Source organism: Ranitomeya imitator, chromosome 10 (genome assembly GCF_032444005.1).
Source record: "Ranitomeya imitator isolate aRanImi1 chromosome 10, aRanImi1.pri, whole genome shotgun sequence".
Lineage (NCBI taxonomy): Eukaryota > Metazoa > Chordata > Amphibia > Anura > Dendrobatidae > Ranitomeya > Ranitomeya imitator.
Window position 1 is genome coordinate 33696020 of NC_091291.1, and position 20906 is coordinate 33716925.

Consider the following 20906-nt stretch of genomic DNA (forward strand, 5'->3'; position numbering starts at 1 on the left):
CAGGACCATCTGCCCGTCGAAGAATAGTGCTAGTTACAATGGCTGAACCTGGAAGATCAATAGTAAACAAGCGCATACTATCTGCCTGAGCCAGACGCTGAGACCGACGTCTCTGCTGAGCAGGCTCCACTGCGGCTGGAGGAGAATGGGAGACCGCAGCGGACATGGTTCGAGATTCCCCCTGTGCAGCGGCGGGAACTCGACACCCAACACCTCATTTACAGATTTTGTACAACTAGGTTTATTACATAAGCAAAATTTGTACCATAAGTAAGATTTTTATAGAGGCAGAGTCCCCTATATGAATGTATAAAATGTTTCATTTCAGTTTGGGGGAGTAACAGACTCCTACTAATACTCCATCACCTGGGCTCGGCAAAAGTCTATCTTAAAAGGCCAAGGGTGATCACTTTAATTAGGAAATCCATTGTGGATTAGTGCAACGTAAGGCGGCCATAAGAGAAGGCAGCCAGGCGCCACTGAGCTTTGGTGAAGCGAAGCCACTAGCTGTGGACCTCTGCTGTAGCCTTCGGTTCCAGAGGGTTAGGGAAAGGCGTGTTGGGATATTCTGTCCTTTTGCACTCGGGTGATGAAACTCACGGTACATTGAATTTACCTTTCATGTCCCTGTGTATAGGACACTATTTCCATTTAGAAAAGAAACTACGCTCAGTGCAATGAAACCGAGAAACTTTTTATTGCAACTGTCCATGCTTTCTAAAGGATCAGAAAAAGGAGTTATATCTCAAAAGTTACCACCTATGACTCCGCTCGACTGAGCATTACCATTATGCCAATGACCAACATGTGCATAAACAAGAAAAGACCCAAAACACAAATTGTATTTCCCATTCGTGAGTGATAACAGCTTGCAAGAGCAAAGTTCAGCAACAAAAATAAGTCAACAGAGGTAGAACGAAGCCACGTCAGCAAGTAGGAAATTATCCAAGTTTACTAAAGTCTGCAGCTTTGATTCTGTCGGCCCTAATGTTCCAAGAGTATTTTGTAAATACACATTAAAGACGTTATGTGTAGATTATGGATGGACCAGTTTGGGAGAGGCTGTAGCTCAACCGTGCAGTGTCTAAATAAGTATGTTATAATGGTTTTTGACCCTTACAAGAATAGCACAGCAACTATAAGTACTCATTCTGAACTGGCCTAGAGAGTTACATGGGATCTAGAAAAAAAATAGAAGGAATAATAAGGCACCACGACGAAATTTATTTGCAGGAATCTGATTTGCCAGGGCTGAGGAATTGTTAGACTAGCTAGGTGAGGTGGATTTTCAAAGCCCAAGGTCTGGTTGGGCACAAAGACCATGGGCCTCAATGCAGCAGACAATTAGGACACATGGAAAAACAGCTGGTAGAAGAATTGGAAGCTGCAGCCGGGCAGGAGACGTCCTGGATGCTACAGGCAGGCAGAAGACTTCCTCTTCCTAGAAGTTGCAGGAAGACATGTAGCAGAGATCCTGGAAGACTGGGAACAGGTAGCAGAGGTCCTGATAGCTGCTGGTGGACATATAGCAGAGGTCATGGAAGATAGCAGAAATACTGGAAGCTGCAGGCGGACTAGAGAGGTCTTGGAAACCAAAGACAAACCCACAGCAGGGATCCTGCAAGTCCAGGAACAGTGTTGCATTGATGTCTTCATGAGCCCTTCTACTCAATGCTCCTTAGATACGGTAAGTCTACGGCTTTAAAAATAATCATCCTAAAAATCTGACACTTGATTAGCATCCAGGTACACATAAAATGAATGATCCATCATAGACCCAAAGAATTTTCCAGTTGGGACAGGTTAGATGCAATAATGAGGTCAAGGGTCCAGAAGAGAACAGTCTAACCGGTCTGTTCTAAGAGACTGATAGGCTAAGTGACATATCCTGCTATAGATCAATGATATGTAAAGACCAGATTCTCCTGGATCGTCGAGGAGGCTCCTAGACCTCCTAGACCAGGGGTCCCCAACTCCAGTCCTCAAGGCCCACCAACATGTCATGTTTTCAGGATTTCCTTAGTCTTGCCCAGGTAATAATTGCATCACCTGTGCAATGCAAAGGAAATCCTGAAAACATGACCTGTTGGTGGGCCTTGAGGACTGGAGTTGGAGACCCCTGTCCTAGACTCTCAAAGGAGATGTCAGAGCTCCTACAGCTTCAAAAAGCACCTAAAACCTCAGGTAAAGCAGCACTTGAAGAAAGTTTCTTGTGAATGACACCAGGAGCTGTCAACCTAACCGGACATCCAGCAGGTGGGAATCTGGTCAAGGAGGGTCCGCAGACTCGTAAAAGGGGTTTGAGAGTAAAAAGTTCCACCAAAGTTGTACAAACATTACATTTCCCGGAAGACAGTTTCTCAAAGTTGGCCATTATGGTAAAGAATTTTTGCAATTAAATCAATATTTTAGAGTAGGAATTTGTAGGAAGCATATGTTACTCAAAAAAACAAAAAATATTTATTAATTATATCTAAAAAACCACCATCCTGTGGCTGCACCAAACACCAACACAAAAACTGTGAACAAACTAGTGAGGGGAACTAGGAATACCCTGAACTGATATCTATATTGTGGTCTGCCTATCAGCGGGGGTTGGCGCCCTATGGGATAGCGTTATGGGCCATAACGCTATCCCATAGGGCGCCAACCCCCGCTGATAGGCAGACCACAATATAGATATCAGTTCAGGGTATTCCTAGTTCCCCTCATTAGTTTGTTCACAGTTTTTGTGTTGGTGTTTGGTGCAGCCACAGGTTGGTGGTTTTTTAGATATAATTAATAAATATTTTTTGTTTTTTTGAGTAACATATGCATTATGGTAAAGAAACACATACACAGTTAAGTAGTTTTGATTTTTTTTTTTTTTATAAAGTACGGTAAATACATTTTTACTTAAATGAATAAATTACAAAAAAAAAGTGAAGTGCGTATTTTTCTTAAGAAAAAGTAACATATCCCTTGAAGTAAAATATACATGTAACTTTCAGCTCTATCCATGTCCTTAAAATAGGAAATTAGCGTTTATAATTAAATTAAAATAAGTTTGTAATTTTATAAAAAACAAAAACACAAAAAAAAAAACAAACAAAACAAAAAAGCTCCCATTCTGGAGATTCTGACCTTAATTTACATGTAAAGTCTGCAAATGTCATCCAGTGTTGGTTACACAAAACACCATCGACCAGAGAAACCATTTTCTGCCCAGTAACACATAAAACGTCTTTGCGAGCGCTGTCCGTCCTTTGCTTGTCTTATCAGATCTTGTGAATCGATGCGCACTCGTTTGGCTTCCGTCTTAATGCACTTAGTGGATCCCTCAGTGTACAGTCCACTCACAGCGGCTCTGTGCTATGCGGCACGTTGCCTTCATCCTCATCTCCCCGAATGCTCTGCAGCACAGATATTATTGTACTCTGCCACCTTTTCATTTGGCAATCAGAAGCTGTGCTGAAGGTGTCACGCCAAAAATTAGATTACATCGGAATATTAGCAAATTTGCAAAAAGGTAACGAGTCCTGGCGGCAGTATGTGTAGAAAAAAAAAATAGGGGCAGTCTAACCATAGAGCTGGTTCATGTGTTACGAGAGTGACTTCCTGAGGTTCGGGGAGGTGGGCTGGAATGTATCAAGGCTGTGGTTAAGTCTTCGCTTAAGGCCATTTCTTTGGAATCGAGGAGGTGAAATTCTGCACAGAAGAGAAGAAGGTGCAGGTACAGGGTGTTAAGATGTGGATGAAGTTCAAGATTCACCACTGTCCTGAAATGACAGGTGTAGATGTGGCCCAAGAGGTGGAAAAGAAGCCGGAAGGTCTTCTGGATCGCCGGTCTGAAGGTCTTTGGAAATTCTTTGCCTGAAGAAAAGAAAAATAGGAAAACCATTTAAGCAAAAATAAAACACAAAATACAAAAATATATCAAGCAGCTAAAGAGAATTTTTTTTAAAAAGTATCAACGAGAGCAGAGGTGTTATGGGTGCCGTATATTCCCTTGCAAATGGGGCAAATTGAATTAGACTCCCAGAAACCATTTTTGAACCCGATTAATTGAGTGGGATCAGTTGATGATCTACATAGTTGGTGCGAATCAACTCACGAGACCCAGTCAATTGGCCATGACCATCGTAATATGTGGCCGTTGGACGGAAACACCGAGAGAAAGCCCTTTCTTGAAGGCATCCGCGGCTTCTTTGATTAGCCACACCGACGTGACATCATATGTGTGTGATGCCACAACGATGATGTTCCACCAGGTTGGTTAATCAATCGAGCAGCCAGTCATCAAGGTTCCCATCCAGCTGTCACAGATTACAGATGTGGCCGATGGACTGGGTAACGTGAATCAATTGGCATCAACACCACTGTCAACAGCTTCAAAACTTGGCAGCCCAATTCTTGGATCCAACACCCAAAAGGGAGAAATTTATTCAAACTCCATCAAAAGTGGGCAGTTTTGTCTTTCTGAAGATGGTATCGAAATGAGCTCTTTAGATGGGTTACTAGACAATTGCAATCAGGAGAAAGAGTGATTCGCCATGTTGAATATCGACATGGCCAATTCTTTGTTCTCTGGCAGAACTTCTCACAAAGGGCTTGTATCCATACCCTTATTGGAATAAACCAAACATACTCAACCAGTCTGGGTACATGTTTAGGGGAAGATGGGCATTCAGCTGAATGCCCATTTGGCCAACACCATCTAGGAATATATTCGGACGGCAAAATCTCCGGCCACATTTTAGCACCAGTATCTCAGTTGAAGATCACACAAGGTTCAAGCAAACCAGACTCAGATCACCATAAAACGCCACCTGTCCGGAGTGGTGACAGGTTGGAATATGTTGCGGATTGGTCACAAAATTCACATTTGCAAAAGATGAAAGTCTACCAAAAAAAAAAAGAAAAAATCCACAAAGAATTGTCATAATGTGATTTCGGTAATCCCATCGAAGGTCAATTTATATGAATAAAGTTCCTTTTTTTATCTTAGCTGCCCTGTTCCAAGCTTCGGAAAAAATACAAGATTTTACGGGTCTGATTCATTGTTGCATTCGCACCTTTTTATCTAGTTTTCGCCTTATTCTTTGAGTTTAACACCTTCTTTAAAAAGTCTATTTTTTATGTACGGTAATTTCTTTTTTTTTTGCCCCATGTTCGTGATGGTTGTTGAAGTTTGAGGTTTCAAAATGGTTTTGGCCAATTCATCAAATTGGGACTTTTTTTTTTCAAAAGTCTTGACATTTTTTGGCAAAGTAACTTCACTTCCCCCTCCCAGAATGACTTTATTCATGTCTGCATTTTTTGTGCAAATTCTGCGAGATTTTTACAAATTTGCGCTAAAAAAGTCACAAAATAGGAAAGACAAAAATAAAGAGTTTTTTTTTGGCAAAGGTCACATGAGCCTTTTTGAAAATTCTGGAGCAAAAAAAAAAAAAAAAAAACACTTCAATAAAACCACAAGATAAAAAAAAAAAGCAAATGATGAATTGGGGCTTACATTTATACATTATAAATAAGGTAAAAAGCATTTCTGGAAATATCCATGGAGTTCTAGGTAATACTTTGTTCCTCCTGTGGTGGCGCTGTTGGGAAACCCTTCTCCAGCTGCTATGTTTCCCCTTAGTATAAAGCTGATTTTTGGAGGTCTAATTAGAAGGACACCTTATGATAAACTGATTTTTGGGGGGACCTGTCAATAAAGGGATTGTCAGAACAACCCCTTTAATGTAAAACTTTCTTATTTTATGACATTCTAGGCATATTATATTCACATGACTGCCAGTAAGTGAATCAGGGGAATTCATTATAGTCACTAGAAAAAATGTGCCTGAGGCTGCAGTTATGTAACATTATCACTATAATCAGTTCTTCAAGGATGCACTCTATATTCGACATGACATTAAACAGAATCATCTTCTGCTTGCAGCAGAGCGAAAGAAACCCTGAAGCGGAAGATGCATTACTCACTGTGCTTAGTAGGAACCAAGCCTTCATCTGTCAGGATTTTCTGAATGATGCTGGCAGCATAGTCCGCATATTGCGGGCCCGAACATTTTCTCTTGCGCCCCTTCTCATCCGTCCACTGGATCTGCCTGGAGACACAAACATATAAAACATAAAAACTCTTGGCCAAGACACTAAAATTTAACACTGATCATGCCAGAAAAATATTTTGTCTGTTTAAAAGGGGGTTATACCCATCTTTGAAGATGGCTATGGTTTGATAGGGCTTGTAAAAACAAGCACTTTTGCAATTTACTGCTTATTAAAATTTTAATCCGTTCTTGAGATATTAACACTTTTGGTTACAGCTCGTGCTTACAAAATAGACAGCAGCGGTGGTTGGTTTCCTAGGCAACGTACTAAAAAGCATTAATATCTCAAGAACGGCTGAAAATTTTCTTAAGCAGTATATTGCAAATGGGATTGTTTTTACAAGCACTATCCCACCATATCCATCTTCAAGTATGAGGGGAAAACCCTTTAAAACCCTTTAAATAGTGTCACTTGCTATAAATATGTATTTTTTCTTTCCATCTGGTCTAAATGCCGCTGTTCTCCTCAATCCCACGTTTTTCTTTTGTTCCTGCCCTTCTCCATTCCCAAGATATTGGCTCCTCTTTCCTGTACATAAAGCTAGTCTTGTTAACCAAGGGGGTGTGGTTTTCTAGAAGTCACCCACAAAAAAAAGTATGTCTGTTCTTGAAGACACCGTCTACCTGGCTAGACGGACTAGATTTATATACAGGGAAGAGGCGGCCATATCTCAGGAACGGAAAGGCACAAGAACAAAAGAAAAATAGCATTGGATTCAGGAGAATGGCGGCATTTACACCAGGTATAAAAAAAAAAAATTATAAAAAAAAAAAAACAATAGTAAGTGAAGAATTTTTGTCATATTTAGAACATGGATTCTAAAACTGGCACTTAAAGTGTAATTGAACTTTCTCAACACTTTCACAATTTAGAGAGAAACGTCCAATGTTTTGATCGGCGGAGGTCCAAACGCTGCGACCTCCGCTAAAAAAAAAAAAAAAAAAAAAAAAAAAAAAAAAAGAGGGGGGGGGGGGGGGCAAAGTTTTCACCAAAGGGCTGCTCGGCTCCAAGATCTAAAACTATGAAGCAAGCAGCAAAAAATAAATTATATATATATATATATATATATATATATATATATATATATATATATATATATATATATATATATATAATTATTAGAATGGTCTATGGCATTCCATGTAAATAAGAGATAATGGTCCCCCGTTCTGAAAAGTTTTCGCCCCATCATTCTAGTAGGCATCACCTATCCTGCAGATGGCGGATAACTTCTTAAAGAGTGTACTCCTGTTGCAAAGCATGCAAGGACAGTGCAATGGATTTAAAGGGGTTGTCCACATCGGAGGTGAGCAGTGCCGATGACCACACGTTCTGGCGCCACCAGAAGGAAAATTGCAGCATTTGCCGTTTGTATAGTCCTGGGTACTCCAATGAGAGTGGCGCTTTTTTTTTTCTAACTAATTGATGGATATCTCAAATAAGTGACTACTGAGGTTTTAGGATTTTGAAAGCCGGACAACCCCTTTAAATTCTCTCCCATCCCCCCAGGTGGTATGTAGCACTTTATTATGTACTAAAACTTTTCTGATCCACGTGCGTTTCGAAAGTGGCTCGGAGATGTTTGTTGGGGTATAAATGTTTAGTGTTTTATAAGTATACAGTCGTCCGAGCCAATGGATGAAAACCATAAACAGAAGCTGGAATTTCCGCGTTCTTTCATCACATCCGTGAAGATTCCAGCAAAAACTAATCCTTATACGGCCCAAGTAGCACGTTCACCCTGGAAAGTGATCACTCGTCTATTAGGCTTCTTTCACACTAGCGTCGGACTCTGCCCGTCGCAGTGCGTCGGGCCGAGGTTCCGACGCTAGCAGTGAATGCGCCGCACAACGGGGGGCAGCGGATGCATTTTTCCTACGCATCCGTTGCCCCATTGTGAGGTGGGAGCTGAGTTCCGGCCGCGCATGCACGGTCGGAAAAAGCAGTCCGTCGGCAGCAAAAAAACGTTACATGTAACGTTTTTTGCTCCCGGCGGTCCGCCACAACGCGGCGCAACCGTTGCACGACGGTTGCAACGTGTGTCAATGGGTCGCAATGCGTCGCTAATGTTAATCTATGGGGCAAAAACGCATCCTGCAAACAACTTTGCAGGATGCGTTTTTTCCCATAAACGACGCATTGGGACGTATTGAAAACGACGCTAGTGTGAAAGTAGCCTTATTGTAACTTATTATTCTCTACAATGGACTTGGAGCAGACGGGAGCACGTCCTCCAAAATCGGATCATACTCGCAGCGCTGCCATAAAGTGCAACTCAATTTCTTAAAAATTGACCAAAGTTACTCAAATTAGCACAAATGTATTTATGCAAATGGATGATTTAACCCCATAAAACAGGGGTCGGACAGAACATTGGTACAACCTGAGCACCCACACAGGGGCAAAAGAGGCAAGGCGGTAAGGGGCCCAAATACCGTGACGGCCATCCAGAGAAGGCCAAAGAGTCACTCTATTCTCCTCGAGACTCCTTCCTAAAAAACTGATGACCTCCCCCTTCTATAATGTCCAAGTTTCTACTACTACTATTCTGAAGGCATGGAAAAGACGCCACAAGGACATAGTTTTCAGTTTCCTCGGCTGTAGAAAGAGTTTTACAAGCCACATGACAGATTGAATTTCTATGGCATTAAATGAGCATTTTTGCCTTCCGCCTTTGTGGTCAACTAGAGACGTCAGCGCCTGACATTTTTAGAAACGATAATCTTACATCCAAACTGGTAATTAGGTGGATATTTATAGGAAAGATCGTACAAGCAGCAGTTTCCTGCTCGGAGTTTCTTCAACTAAGACAGAGCTTTAGAAAACGGATAATGTGCTGCTGTGCCTTCGGATGTTAATGGTGGCCAGGCGACTTGCAATCTACTGTCTGCCGGTTTCTGCTGTCTGCCGGTTTCTGCTGTGGGGCATACAGTTACCCCCACAACCTCGGAATTCTGGCCTCTGGTTCCTGCGCTTCAGCGTGGAGGGAGCCCAATCACAGCTCCCCTCCAGCTCGTCAATGCTCCTTTGCTCTTTCAAACTCTCTCACAATCTGCTCTGTCTCTCTTTCTGCTCTTTCCAGGAGCTGCAGACCCTCTCTAGACTAACTAACTCCTCCTCCAGCCAGAAAATATATATAGGGAAGCCACCCATAAACTGGATGAGAGCTCCCTCTTCTGGCCTGGAGTCAGAACAGTGTTGTATGTATGTGTTACCTGTTCAAGGGATCTTTCCTCGCTTCCAGGCATGGCATCACTCTTCCCCTGAGGAAGGCAATACCACTGCGATAACCGAACTCCTGGGGTGTCACACATTTGCACTACGCAAAACACAAGGACCCAATATAGCCAGTGCATATGGCTGGTTTGCCATATGGATAGCCTTCTGACACCACAAGCAATAAGGACCAACATGCAGAGCCAGTCACATCTGCAGTTTGCGGGTGTGCCTGGCCTGATTTTCCACCTAGTTGTACTAGGTAAACTCATTATATAATGTTGGGACTGGACGCCAGACATTGTTTACCCTGTCCGGTCAGGTTAATTGCTTTTCGCTGTCACCAGTAGACCACCCGAGCGGCACAGAAAGAATAATTGTCAAATTAATTGTGCTCATTTAGCTGCGGTTGTCGTATCTGGCACAGATAAAAGCTGAAACGAAGCTGGTGCGTGCCGGAGACCACTTTAATTCCTGGCGGAGAGGGAAGCAGGTGCATGGGGAGCTAATTATACGTCCCTCAGGCCCGTGTCAGCTGCTTCTGTGTATCCACGTTACATGGCAACTTCATATCAACAAGGCGGTGTTTGCAGGCCTCGTAAACAGACAAGTGGAATATTGGATCTCCGAAATGCAAACCCCCTGGGGAAAATAGTGTGAGAACTGCTGCAAAAATTACTGCAATGGGCTACGAGGTCATCCATGATGGTCTTACGTAAGATCATGCGGAGGCCAAGGCCCAATCGCTTCTGGTCATCTGACTTTTCACAAATGCATCACCATTGTATCCTCTCCCCACTAGCCACTGTCCAATGAAAAGGCTGCTAAAAACACTATTGGGAGAGGGAAAAAAAAAAAAAAACACTACCAACCCCCAGAAAAAAAAAAAAGTAAAACAAAAAAGTGATTTACACTTGACAAACTAGTAATTTCAGAATTCCAAGAAAGAAAAAAAAAAGCTTCATGTTAACATAGCCTAAAGGTTCTCTACCTAATTTTTTTTCCTTACAAAAACAGTTTATGCTTTTCCTCTATTTTTTACATCGTATATCCTAACAATTTAGTTGAAGATTTTGAAAAATCTGAAATATGCCGACTCGTAGGAGATGGCTGCCAGCCGAATGATGCTTCAGCCGATCATTCGTCCAACAACCATCTTTTTCCTTCCAAGGACCAGGAGCATTCATTACTTGCGGAGGAAAGGAGATTCCACCAACTACATAGGAAAGGATTCTCTACAGTTAGAGCAGGCAGACCGTGAAATGTCCGGCCGCAAGTTGTAGTAATGGCAGGTACTAGGGCCACATTTAAAAAAGTGCTTAAATATATATATATATATATATATATATTTTTAGAATATATAATGGAGAATAAATTAAAAAATATATCATAGAAAATAAAATAATAATGAACAACGAACAGCCAATTTTTTTTATGGACATATTGGAAAACCATGATACAATAATTATGAACCTGATGAACCTGTGCTCCTGATTATGGAGCCATCAGCTGCATTCACGGGAGGATTAGTGCAGCCCTGGAAAGGTTTCTCCAGCAATTTTTTATTTTTATTTTTTTTACAGACAGGGGAAAAAAAAAAGAAAACCAACTGCCCAAGAATATCTGGACAGTTGGCAACTCTGGTGGCATTGTTGGTGCTCAAGTGTTGTCCTTCCGCATCAGAAGTGCGCAAAGCACCGACACTGCACAAAAACATGCGATGGTTAAAAATGGAGAAGAAAAACCAAGTCAAAACTACAAAAACCAAGGAGTCAAAATTAAAGCGGAGCAGAGCCCAGTGTTACATCTGCGTGGGCAGCGGCTTGTGCGCTTCTCTTGGAGAATGGAAAGTTAGATCCAGGTCTTTTCTCGTAAACGAGGGCGTCGTTCCACCTTTACCTTTCATTTCACAGTGTCTGAGTTCTGTTTGCTGCGCACTGAATTCCATCAGCGGGCCTGTCCTCGTTACAAAACTTCCTGTTACGAACACGGACACGTCGCCAAACCCAATGTTTGACAGGACAAAAAATATATATATATATATATATTTTTTTTTAAGCCGAGTCTTTAAACCTACCGCAATCTGATCGGCCTTGTGAGTGATTGCGAGCTCTTCTGGCCAGGACCCTATGCCTGGAGTGGTCCTACATTATGCGGTGGTGCGCTTTAAACATGCAAAAAAAAAAAAAGTTTGACAAACAAGATAGTTTGTCGTCATCACGAGGGCGAGGAAGCAACGTACTGACATGTATAAGAATGCAGCCTAGCAGGACACGCAACCCTCCCTTATCCACAGGCTGCAAAGCTTTTCCACTCAGAATATGTGGAAGTGAGCCGCGCCAGATTATTATTAATTTTTTCTTTTTTTTGCAGCAATCCAAGTGATATTTTTCGGATTCCAAAACTCCTGTATAGGTGCGCACAACTGTTTTCTCTGGATCCGAGAAAAAACATTTTGATGACACAGACATCAGTTCTTCTCAAAGGTGAACAAAAAAAAAAAAAAAGGTTTCACCTTCTCCATTCTGAAAGTCTGTGAAAATCATACTGCACTCTGATGTCATCCAAGTGCAGTCCGCTGTTTTTCACAGACCATAGACCTGTATTGCATATTTTGATCTGACACTGATCAAAATCAGACACGTCTAGGATTTTATCCACTCAATCCAAGAAAAAAAAGAAATAAAAAGGAAAAGAATGAAGAAAAATATAATTCAGCAAAAAAAAAATAGTATATCGGATACATCCAGATAAAATATCATGGCCAAGAGCGCTATACGTGAACACCAATGCAATTGGTCCTAAGTCTTCTTCATTACAGCAGCGCAGCCGGATATTGTGTAATCGTCCAAGTTGATCATCCCTGAAAACCAGACATGGCACTTGTCCGATATCATCGGTTGTGTGCCCTTAAAGGTAATCTAGAAGTTGGGTTTTGATATGTAATCTAAGAGCAGCATGATGTAGGGGCAGTGACCCCGATTCCAGTGAGATCTCACTGGACTGGACGCGAGTCGTAGTCCCCTAGTGATAATCTTCTGATGATAAAACATTGATTGTATTCAAACTACAACAGTCCATTAAGTGAGAAATCCCAGGAATCGGGGTCTCTGCGACTACGGTATTGTGATTAAATGGGAAAAAAACCTGCTGACGGATTCCCTTTAAGCAGTAGTTTGGCAGGCACCGGCGATGGCACTTTGGAGCTTAGTGAATACAACATATGCAATAAGCTATTGGTCGTTACAGACCGCATTCATTTTAGCTTTTAAGCTTACACAGGGGATTTCGAGCTTTTGTCTTCTACTCCAGATGACGGAGGAAGAACAAGATTGGACTCCAATCAAGCGCAATGAATAAACCGATAGTGCTAGATAAAAACAACTTCCGTTCTGAAAAAGACCACCAGCGACAAGTCCGGCAAGCCGTTTTTGTGGATGTGCGCGCTCAGCTACATGGACATTGCAGCCCTCGCTTATAGTTCGTCAGGTCTTATTATTTGTAAATGTGATTTACTGGGTTCAAACGAGATCTAGATTCACGGTAAATGTGAATGCGTCGACGGTTTCACGACTTGCCGTTTGCCTATAATGTTTATATTGGTCCAATAAACAGTAGAACTGTCCAGAGAGAATCCAGTTAAATTTAGCACACAGACTTTTTATGATGTTTTCACTCCCCCATCAAACCGGGCTCCAGGCCAAGGGGAGAAGGAATTTTCATCCTTGAAAAGGTGCAGCCGGATTCCTCGGGTGCAGAAGAGGCCGTGCAGGCCTATACTTGTACATGTTTGGGCTCAGAATGTTTGATGCCTTCTGCACAATTTTGCTCTTTTAGGGGAGGGAAACAATAGGGGCCATTACTAGAGAATTTTGCAAGGATACTGCATCTCTTTCATGGCATTTATGTAGAAAGGACATTGGTATGGTTCTCAACAGTTCAGGACAAAAAGTTAATCAAAACCAGTCACGACCGAAGACCCAAATTGTGGAAAGACCATGTGGCTAAAATTGTTGCGTTCATTCTCTTCTTTAGAGGGACATCAAACCTAGACTACTCATGTGCCCGAAATTCAGGACAAGCCTGGATTGAGCTGGAACTTCAGTAAAACCTAGAGATTCTCTTGTAGAACCTTCATATCAGGTCATCTTAGAAAGCAGTCGGTATACATTTCATACAATTGAGATGGTCAGCCAAAGACGGCAAATTCGACTGGCATTAGCCTGTCGGCAAAAAATGACTGTTGAAACCAACAACAGGCGCTTGGTGCACCATGGTTTGGCCAAATAGTTCAGTAGACCTTGTCATCTACTGTTTTTCCAACTATCTCCATCCTCAAGCCAACGTAGTCAATCACAGAAAAGGAGGGCAGAGATGGATGGAAAACAAGTAGGTCGGAAGGTGCCTCAACTATTTAGAGATGGCAAGGGTGCACCAAGCGCTCTATTTGAACAGTCGTTTTGTGCTAACCCCTAAGTTTTATCTGGTTAAGGTTCCACGTAATAAAAGACGAAGTTCATTTGGACCAAAGCATAGACTTATGACTAGTGCATGGTATGTGGAGAAAGTATGGCCAGAATTTTTTTTTCTTGAGTTAGGCACCGCCGCTCAGACTCTTCACTATACATTAGTACAATATATCCACCCTGGAGGGTTCCTTTAAGCGTAGAACGTGAAAAAGTGCCTTTTCTTATCCAACGGAAGATAGGTTTGAGGAGATTGTCCAAAAATAGAAAAGAAAAAACATGATTGCTTTCTTGCTATAACAGTACCGACCTATAACCTATCATCTGGACAGGTATGGTGGCCTCTGGGGGAAAATGGGCTTGTTTTTTTAATCTTCTAGAACCCCAAGTTGGCTATAGATATGAATATAAAAATGGCTAATGTCACACTGGTAATCGTAAGCTAGACCAGCAGATGAAGTGTTCATGCAACCTTGGCCACAGGTTAATAATTTACTGATCAGGAGGCCAATAGTGTGCCAACAAGCAGGAGAAAGACTACTGGAAAAATACATCCTCGGGAGGGCCATCGTGTGACAGCAAGAGACCTCTTTTCAGCCACCATTGTTTTAGAACTTTACATACGACCATTCATTTATCTACTGCAAGTCAAGGATGTTTCCATGGGTACTCAAAGATTTTCCAACTCTTGCACCGAGGAGGTCTATCGTAAATCTACATACAGAGAAGGGATTTTCTTTATACAAAGCTAATAAACATGGAGTACTTACGTTGACCAAGCCTTCATTGTTGGACAAGACGATACGGTGCAAAATTCTGATACAGACCCGTACATGAGGCTGACATGGTTGTAGAAGGCAGAGGCTGAGAAATAAGAAAACGCCAGTATAAATAATCCAGTAGGATATAAATTATGAGTTACTATCACTATTTCTGGTAACAAGGATTTAGACACTTGTAATTTACGGCTAATAGGTCTCATTTTTGTCGCACGTCGATATAATTAAGAGATCTAATACTGATCCGATTTCTCCAGCCAGATGCGTCATATGACATAATACAACATCCTACGAGGGACACTATTTGGGATCCCTTAGATGGCAAATAGTGGTTCCTTTTTTTAGCAGACTTCAAACCCTGTCTTTACACAGCATCCCACTTATTTAAATGATCCTTACAGTATCTAAAGGCGAATTCAGATGTTCGGGAAATAAGGTCCAAGTATGGACTTTCTGCAGGTGTCCAGACTCAAACTCAACAGCCTCATCGGCATAACAAGAGGAGACTTGACCTCAGAACTGAAGTCAAAGTCCGTACTTGGACCGTGATAGATTGCTAAAACTCCAATGCCAAATTGAAGTATCAGTCAACAATTGGGGCTTTAGTTGAGAACATATGTCCATTCTTCATGAAATACCAAAGATTCTGGACCATGTGCAGCTTTCAGCAGAAAAACACCCATTGAATTTAGTCTCCCAATTTCTGGTAGAAAAAGCTCAAGCAAATCCAAGGAGTTAAAGTTGTGCTCCATGCAGGCGCCATCTATATTTAACAAGAACGTCTCATATGTACCATAACTCTTTATTATGTCTAACCTCTGAGACATACAAGTAGCAATGAAAACAGAGCCAGTGCTCCCAGCAGTGAAAGAAAAACTCCAAGGAGCTGGGAGAAGAGAGTTTGTGGTCAAGGATCTGGATGAGAAATTGGAAATCAGACTCCATAATCCTACTTCAAACTTCAGCATCAAATGAGTAACAGATGGGAATTAGCAGCCCTCATCCATGAAAACTTTGATGCAGAGGAGTCCTGACAAGAGTGGCTGAATTCTTCATAGGGTGCAATGCAATTCAATGCAGTTTATTTAAATAAAAGGTGGCCAATGTCATCTCAGTTCAATCTCCCGAATTCTCTTCTCGACCCTCTTCAATCTGGCTTCCGCTCTTTACACTCTACTGAAACTGCCCTCATTAAAGTCTCTAATGACCTACTAACAGCTAAATCTAATGGTCACTACTCCATGCTAATTCTCTTGGATCTCTCTGCAGCATTCGACACTGTGGATCATCAGCTCCTCCTCACTATGCTCCGCTCCATCGGCCTCAAGGACACCGTTCTCTCCTGGTTCTCCTCCTATCTCTCTGACCGATCCTTCACTGTATGTTTTGCTGGTTCCTCCTCCTCTCACCTTCCCCTTACTGTTGGGGTTCCTCAAGGATCAGTCCTAGGCCCCCTACTCTTCTCATTGTATACTGCCCCTATTGGACAAACAATCAGTAGATTTGGTTTCCAGTACCATCTCTATGCTGACGACACCCAATTATACACTTCTGCTCCCGATATCACACCGACCTTTTTAGAAAACACCAGTGATTGTCTTACCGCTGTCTCTAACATCATGTCCTCCCTCTATCTGAAACTAAACCTGTCAAAAACTGAACTCCTCGTGTTCTCTCCCTCTACTAACCTACCTTTGCCTGACATTGCCATCTCCGTGTGCGGTTCCACCATTACTCCAAAGCAACATGCCCGCTGCCTTGGGGTCATCCTTGATTCTGACCTTTCATTCACCCCCTACATCCGATCACTGGCTCGCTCTTCTTACCTGCATCTCAAAAACATTTCTAGAATTCGCCCTTTTCTTAATTTCGACTCTGCAAAAACTCTGACTGTTTCACTTATTCATTCTCGTCTGGACTATTGTAACTCTCTACTAATCGGTCTCCCTCTTGCAAAACTCTCCCCGCTCCAATCTGTCCTGAATGCTGCTGCCAGGATCATATTCCTCACCAACCGTTACACCGATGCCTCTACCCTGTGCCAGTCATTACACTGGCTACCCATCCACTCCAGAATCCAGTACAAAACTACTACCCTCATCCACAAAGCACTCCATGGCTCAGCACCACCCTACATCTCCTCCCTGGTATCAGTCTACCACCCTACCCGTGCCCTCCGCTCCGCTAATGACCTCAGGTTAGCATCCTCAATAATCAGAACCTCCCACTCCCGTCTCCAAGACTTTACACGTGCTGCGCCGATTCTTTGGAATGCACTACCTAGGTTAATACGATTAATCCCCAATCCCCACAGTTTTAAGCGTGCCCTAAAAACTCATTTGTTCAGACTGGCCTACCGCCTCAATGCATTAACCTAACGATCCCTGTGTGGCCTATTTATAATAAAAAAAAAAAAAGGTTCCTCGCATCATGTTCTCATACACTTTATGCAGTATTAGCCCTCTGTGTCTGTACTGCTACATACTTAGGCAGGTAACTGGTTCATGCAGCTTTACATGAACACCTGAGCCTTACACTATAGCTGGTCCGAATAACTAAAGCAATTGTTACCATCCACCTCTCGTGTCTCCCCTTTTCCTCATAGTTTGTAAGCTTGCGAGCAGGGCCCTCACTCCTCCTGGTATCTGTTTTGAACTGTATTTCTGTTATGCTGTAATGTCTATTGTCTGTACAAGTCCCCTCTATAATTTGTAAAGCGCTGCGGAATATGTTGGCGCTATATAAATAAAATTATTATTATATTATTATTATCTCCCTTTCCCTTGGCAGAAGGCTTAGGCATGGCTCTGTCAAGATTTAGACCGCATTCACAGCCTAAACCTTGATAGATCCAACCAGATCCATATAGAGTTCTTGCCTGATCTTTTGGGTAGGTCTACTTTACTTGCCTTTTCATGGACCTCCTATACTGAAGCCTGTGTCTACCCAGGAAATTATAATAAAATTTTATGCAGGATTGATGATTTATACAGAAGTGGGGACATCCATGTAATCTTAGTCAAGGGAACATTTTCTACTAAGGTAGAGGGCGATGAATGCCGTAAACCCATAGCGTTGACTCATTGAAGTCTCAGAAGACTACATTAATCCGGTCCAGCCTCAAATTCATATGGTAAAAACAGTACTGGCTTGAGAAGTCACATATCCTATTCATTTGGAAATGTGAGCTGATCCAACGGCAATGTTCAGCTAGTCTTCATTGTTGGCTGCTCAGATCTGCGATCTTCATGATGCATGAAGCACAGTCCTGATCCAGAAGACGGTGGAAAGTGGGACATGAATTATAGATATTCTGCAGATGTCAAAGAGTTGGGTCTACAGGGAAACAAACCTTGAAAGACTACAAGCCACTGGAGACTGGAAATAGGCTATTGGTGCATTGGTTTGCTTGTTCCATTGATGTGTGTTGTTGTCTTTTAAGGAAACAGTATTGTGTCCACCTTGATTTATTGGGGTATTCTAACAACAGAAAGTCCTGGGATCCCTCAACTTGATGGAGAAGAGAGGTCTTTTGACCACCACCAAGTGATCAAAAGTGGAGAGTCTCAGGTTAGGGAGCAGAAGAGACCGTAGACCAAGCAGTTTATGGGAATATGGAAAATTAATGCTCAGTGCTGGAGTCGCACATCTGTGTATCGAGGTTTAATCATGGACCGGCCCCAGGTCTCCTGACCAAAACTATATGTATATGAGACTTAAGTTTGTGTGAGAAGACCTGCGGCTTGTTTGATGTATGAATCCAACCTAAAGCCCAACATACACATCAGAATAATGTATGGTGGCCAAATTTACCAATATTGACAGTCTTAACTGTATGTGGTTGCCGGACAATTGTCGGTAGAGTTAAGGATCTCTCATATCTCATTTTGGACCACTGATCCTCTGGCTCTCCTGGAGATAAGCTGCCACCAGATATGTCTGGCAGTCACGCTCTCACAGGAAACGCAAGACCTCAGCCAAACGAGTGCTGGTGTGTATGGGAGTGCAGGCCATCCCAACCAGCCTTCGTTGAACAGGCATCCAATGAGTAATTCCCATAGACTAGTAAAAACAGAAGCATCTATTTTTTGGCTCGAGGAGCACAAAGAAAGCTGCAGCCAACTGACTCTGGCGGTGGCTTATCTCCTAAAGAACCAAAAGGGTCAGGGGTTGATATATAAAGTGCCCAAGTCAGACCCTTAACTTCACTGACATCATCGGTTCGGGGATTCGGGAGACCTCATGTATTCAACTGTCAAACGATTCTTCGGCCAACTTTAGTCTAATGTGAATGTGGGCCTATACCCTGGTGACCGGTACAGCTGGCAGAGACTAGATTTTAGAAAAGATAAGCTTTATCTGGTAGCAAGGTTTAGAAAGCTGGTAATTGTAGTTCCACCACAGAACATGGCCGCTGTTACATACTTGGTCCATTACCGAGCGATGTTGTAACAATTATGTTAAGTGTAGTAGTCATCCACATACCACAATGAGGAAAACACAGATGCTTCACCCCGCATGATAAACACGACGTGCTCATCAGCCAAGCCAAATATGGGAAGGCAAAACACAATGCAAGGTACATGCGGGACAGGTATGGGAGACATGTTGTCACAATTTAGTGTCATGTAAGCTTCAAAACATGGCCAAAGGATTTTTACAGCCACATATCAGTAAACAGGTACGAATTGTAAGAATTGTAAGACAAGCATGTAACAAAAGATCGTGGTCATGGATGTTATTATAATTTTTATTAGACTATCACTGTGGCCAACACAGCTTAGAAACAAGACGTCAGGTTTTTGATATACTACTAGGCCTCACTGATAAACCAGCATCTGTTGTCAATAGCAACCAATCACAGTGCAGCTTTCATCTAGCCAGAGGACTTTGAGAAATGTAAGCTGAGCTCTGATTGGTTACTATGGATAGTGTGTCTTTTAGACAGTTCTTTTATATTAACTCTGCCATTTTGCGGTTCAGTTCTTTTTGTTATTATCATGATTTCCATTTGCAGTCAGTGACTATATATTAATATAGTATACATCAGCAACTCTATAAAATAGAGCAATATATAAAATCAACAGTACTAAACCGCTACAGTGTGTTAATGCACCCACTGGGCTTCATAACCTACCTATGTAAAGGTGGGGCAGAGTCGGGAGGCCGGACGCCTCATAAACATTAGATAGTCATCCTATCGCACCGAAATTGGTGGATTTGCAAGACTTCTCTCGTGTCTATAGGACGTGAAAACCACTAATATCACATTACTATGATTTCTATAGAATGACAAACTTAGCTCTGCTACATCACTTTTTTTTCTTTATAATTATCCAGGTAGTCTACAGGGACATCTTACCATTACTGGCTAGCCATTCATCGACATTGAGTCCTTTGGGTAAAGCCACGAGCATTAAGATATCAGCATCGAGTATTCGTGCCCCTGTATATCGCGGCTCCAGGTACAGCTTCTCGTTTTCTGCTGCCGCCTTCTTTTTTATTTTATTGCTGATGAAAAAAAGAAAAGAAAGTTGATGTTTGTGGCAAGTTGCACAAAATCCTATTGAAGAAAGACAATAAAACTTTAAGACCCCGACATACGCAGATTAGAAGAACGTTGATCGGACCCGCCAAAATCAACAGGTACAGTCTAAACCTTATGGGAACTCCCCAGGCATGAGCCCTCCACCGGGGGGACCCAGGCATGAGCCCTCCACCGGGGGGACCCAGGCATGAGCCCTCCACCGGGGGGACCCAGGCATGAGCCCTCCACCGGGGGGACCCAGGCATGAGCCCTCCTGTGTATAGAAATCTCATAGTAGATAGCTGCAGGCCGAACCATTGCTCATCTGACAGCCATAAAAAGTGTAAAAGGGGGCTTCACATCGGTTGGACATGCTTACATTATCAACAAAGAAACAAACGGGGCTTGTCAACTTAAGAACAAAGAATCAAGCATGCGGAGATCCAATCTTTCATTAACCCATATCGTCTGTCGTGGGGGTCACGCGGCCATACACAAAGACAGTTGGCTGGTCCTGCCAAGATCCCAGTTTAGGGGCACCTTTACCATCAAGATGGCCAACAACCCTCTTCTCACACTCCGAGCTGTTCTTGTCCATAAAAGCCGCAATACAAGGCCTGAACGGTTCCGTTTCTAGCCGCAGTTAGAATTACCCCACTAACATCACACAAACCCAATACGGCCTCCTTTGTAGGGTTGTTAAAAAAAAAAATCATCTATTTGGTAATTCGGTCTATGGAAAGAGTCGAGTGACAAACTAGTTCGGTATTTGGCCATATTGTTTCTTGTACCACTTTTTAAAATCCTGAAGACTTTTTTTTTTTA

The 20906-nt window shown here is 42.4% G+C and overlaps 1 protein-coding gene across 1 annotated transcript in view; it reads right to left on the reverse strand.

Moving 5' to 3' along the window:
* Positions 1 to 2922: 2922 nt before the first annotated feature.
* Positions 2923 to 20906, reverse strand: part of LOC138651923 (MOB kinase activator 2-like) — a 31852-nt gene continuing 13868 nt past the window's right edge. The window contains exons 3-6 of the mRNA XM_069742540.1: positions 19917 to 20065; positions 14546 to 14639; positions 5965 to 6089; positions 2923 to 3852 (exon numbers count right to left, since the gene is read on the reverse strand). Of these exons, the coding sequence (XP_069598641.1) occupies positions 3575 to 3852; positions 5965 to 6089; positions 14546 to 14639; positions 19917 to 20065 (646 nt within the window). The 3' untranslated portion in view covers positions 2923 to 3574. The remainder of the gene's footprint in view (positions 3853 to 5964; positions 6090 to 14545; positions 14640 to 19916; positions 20066 to 20906) is intronic.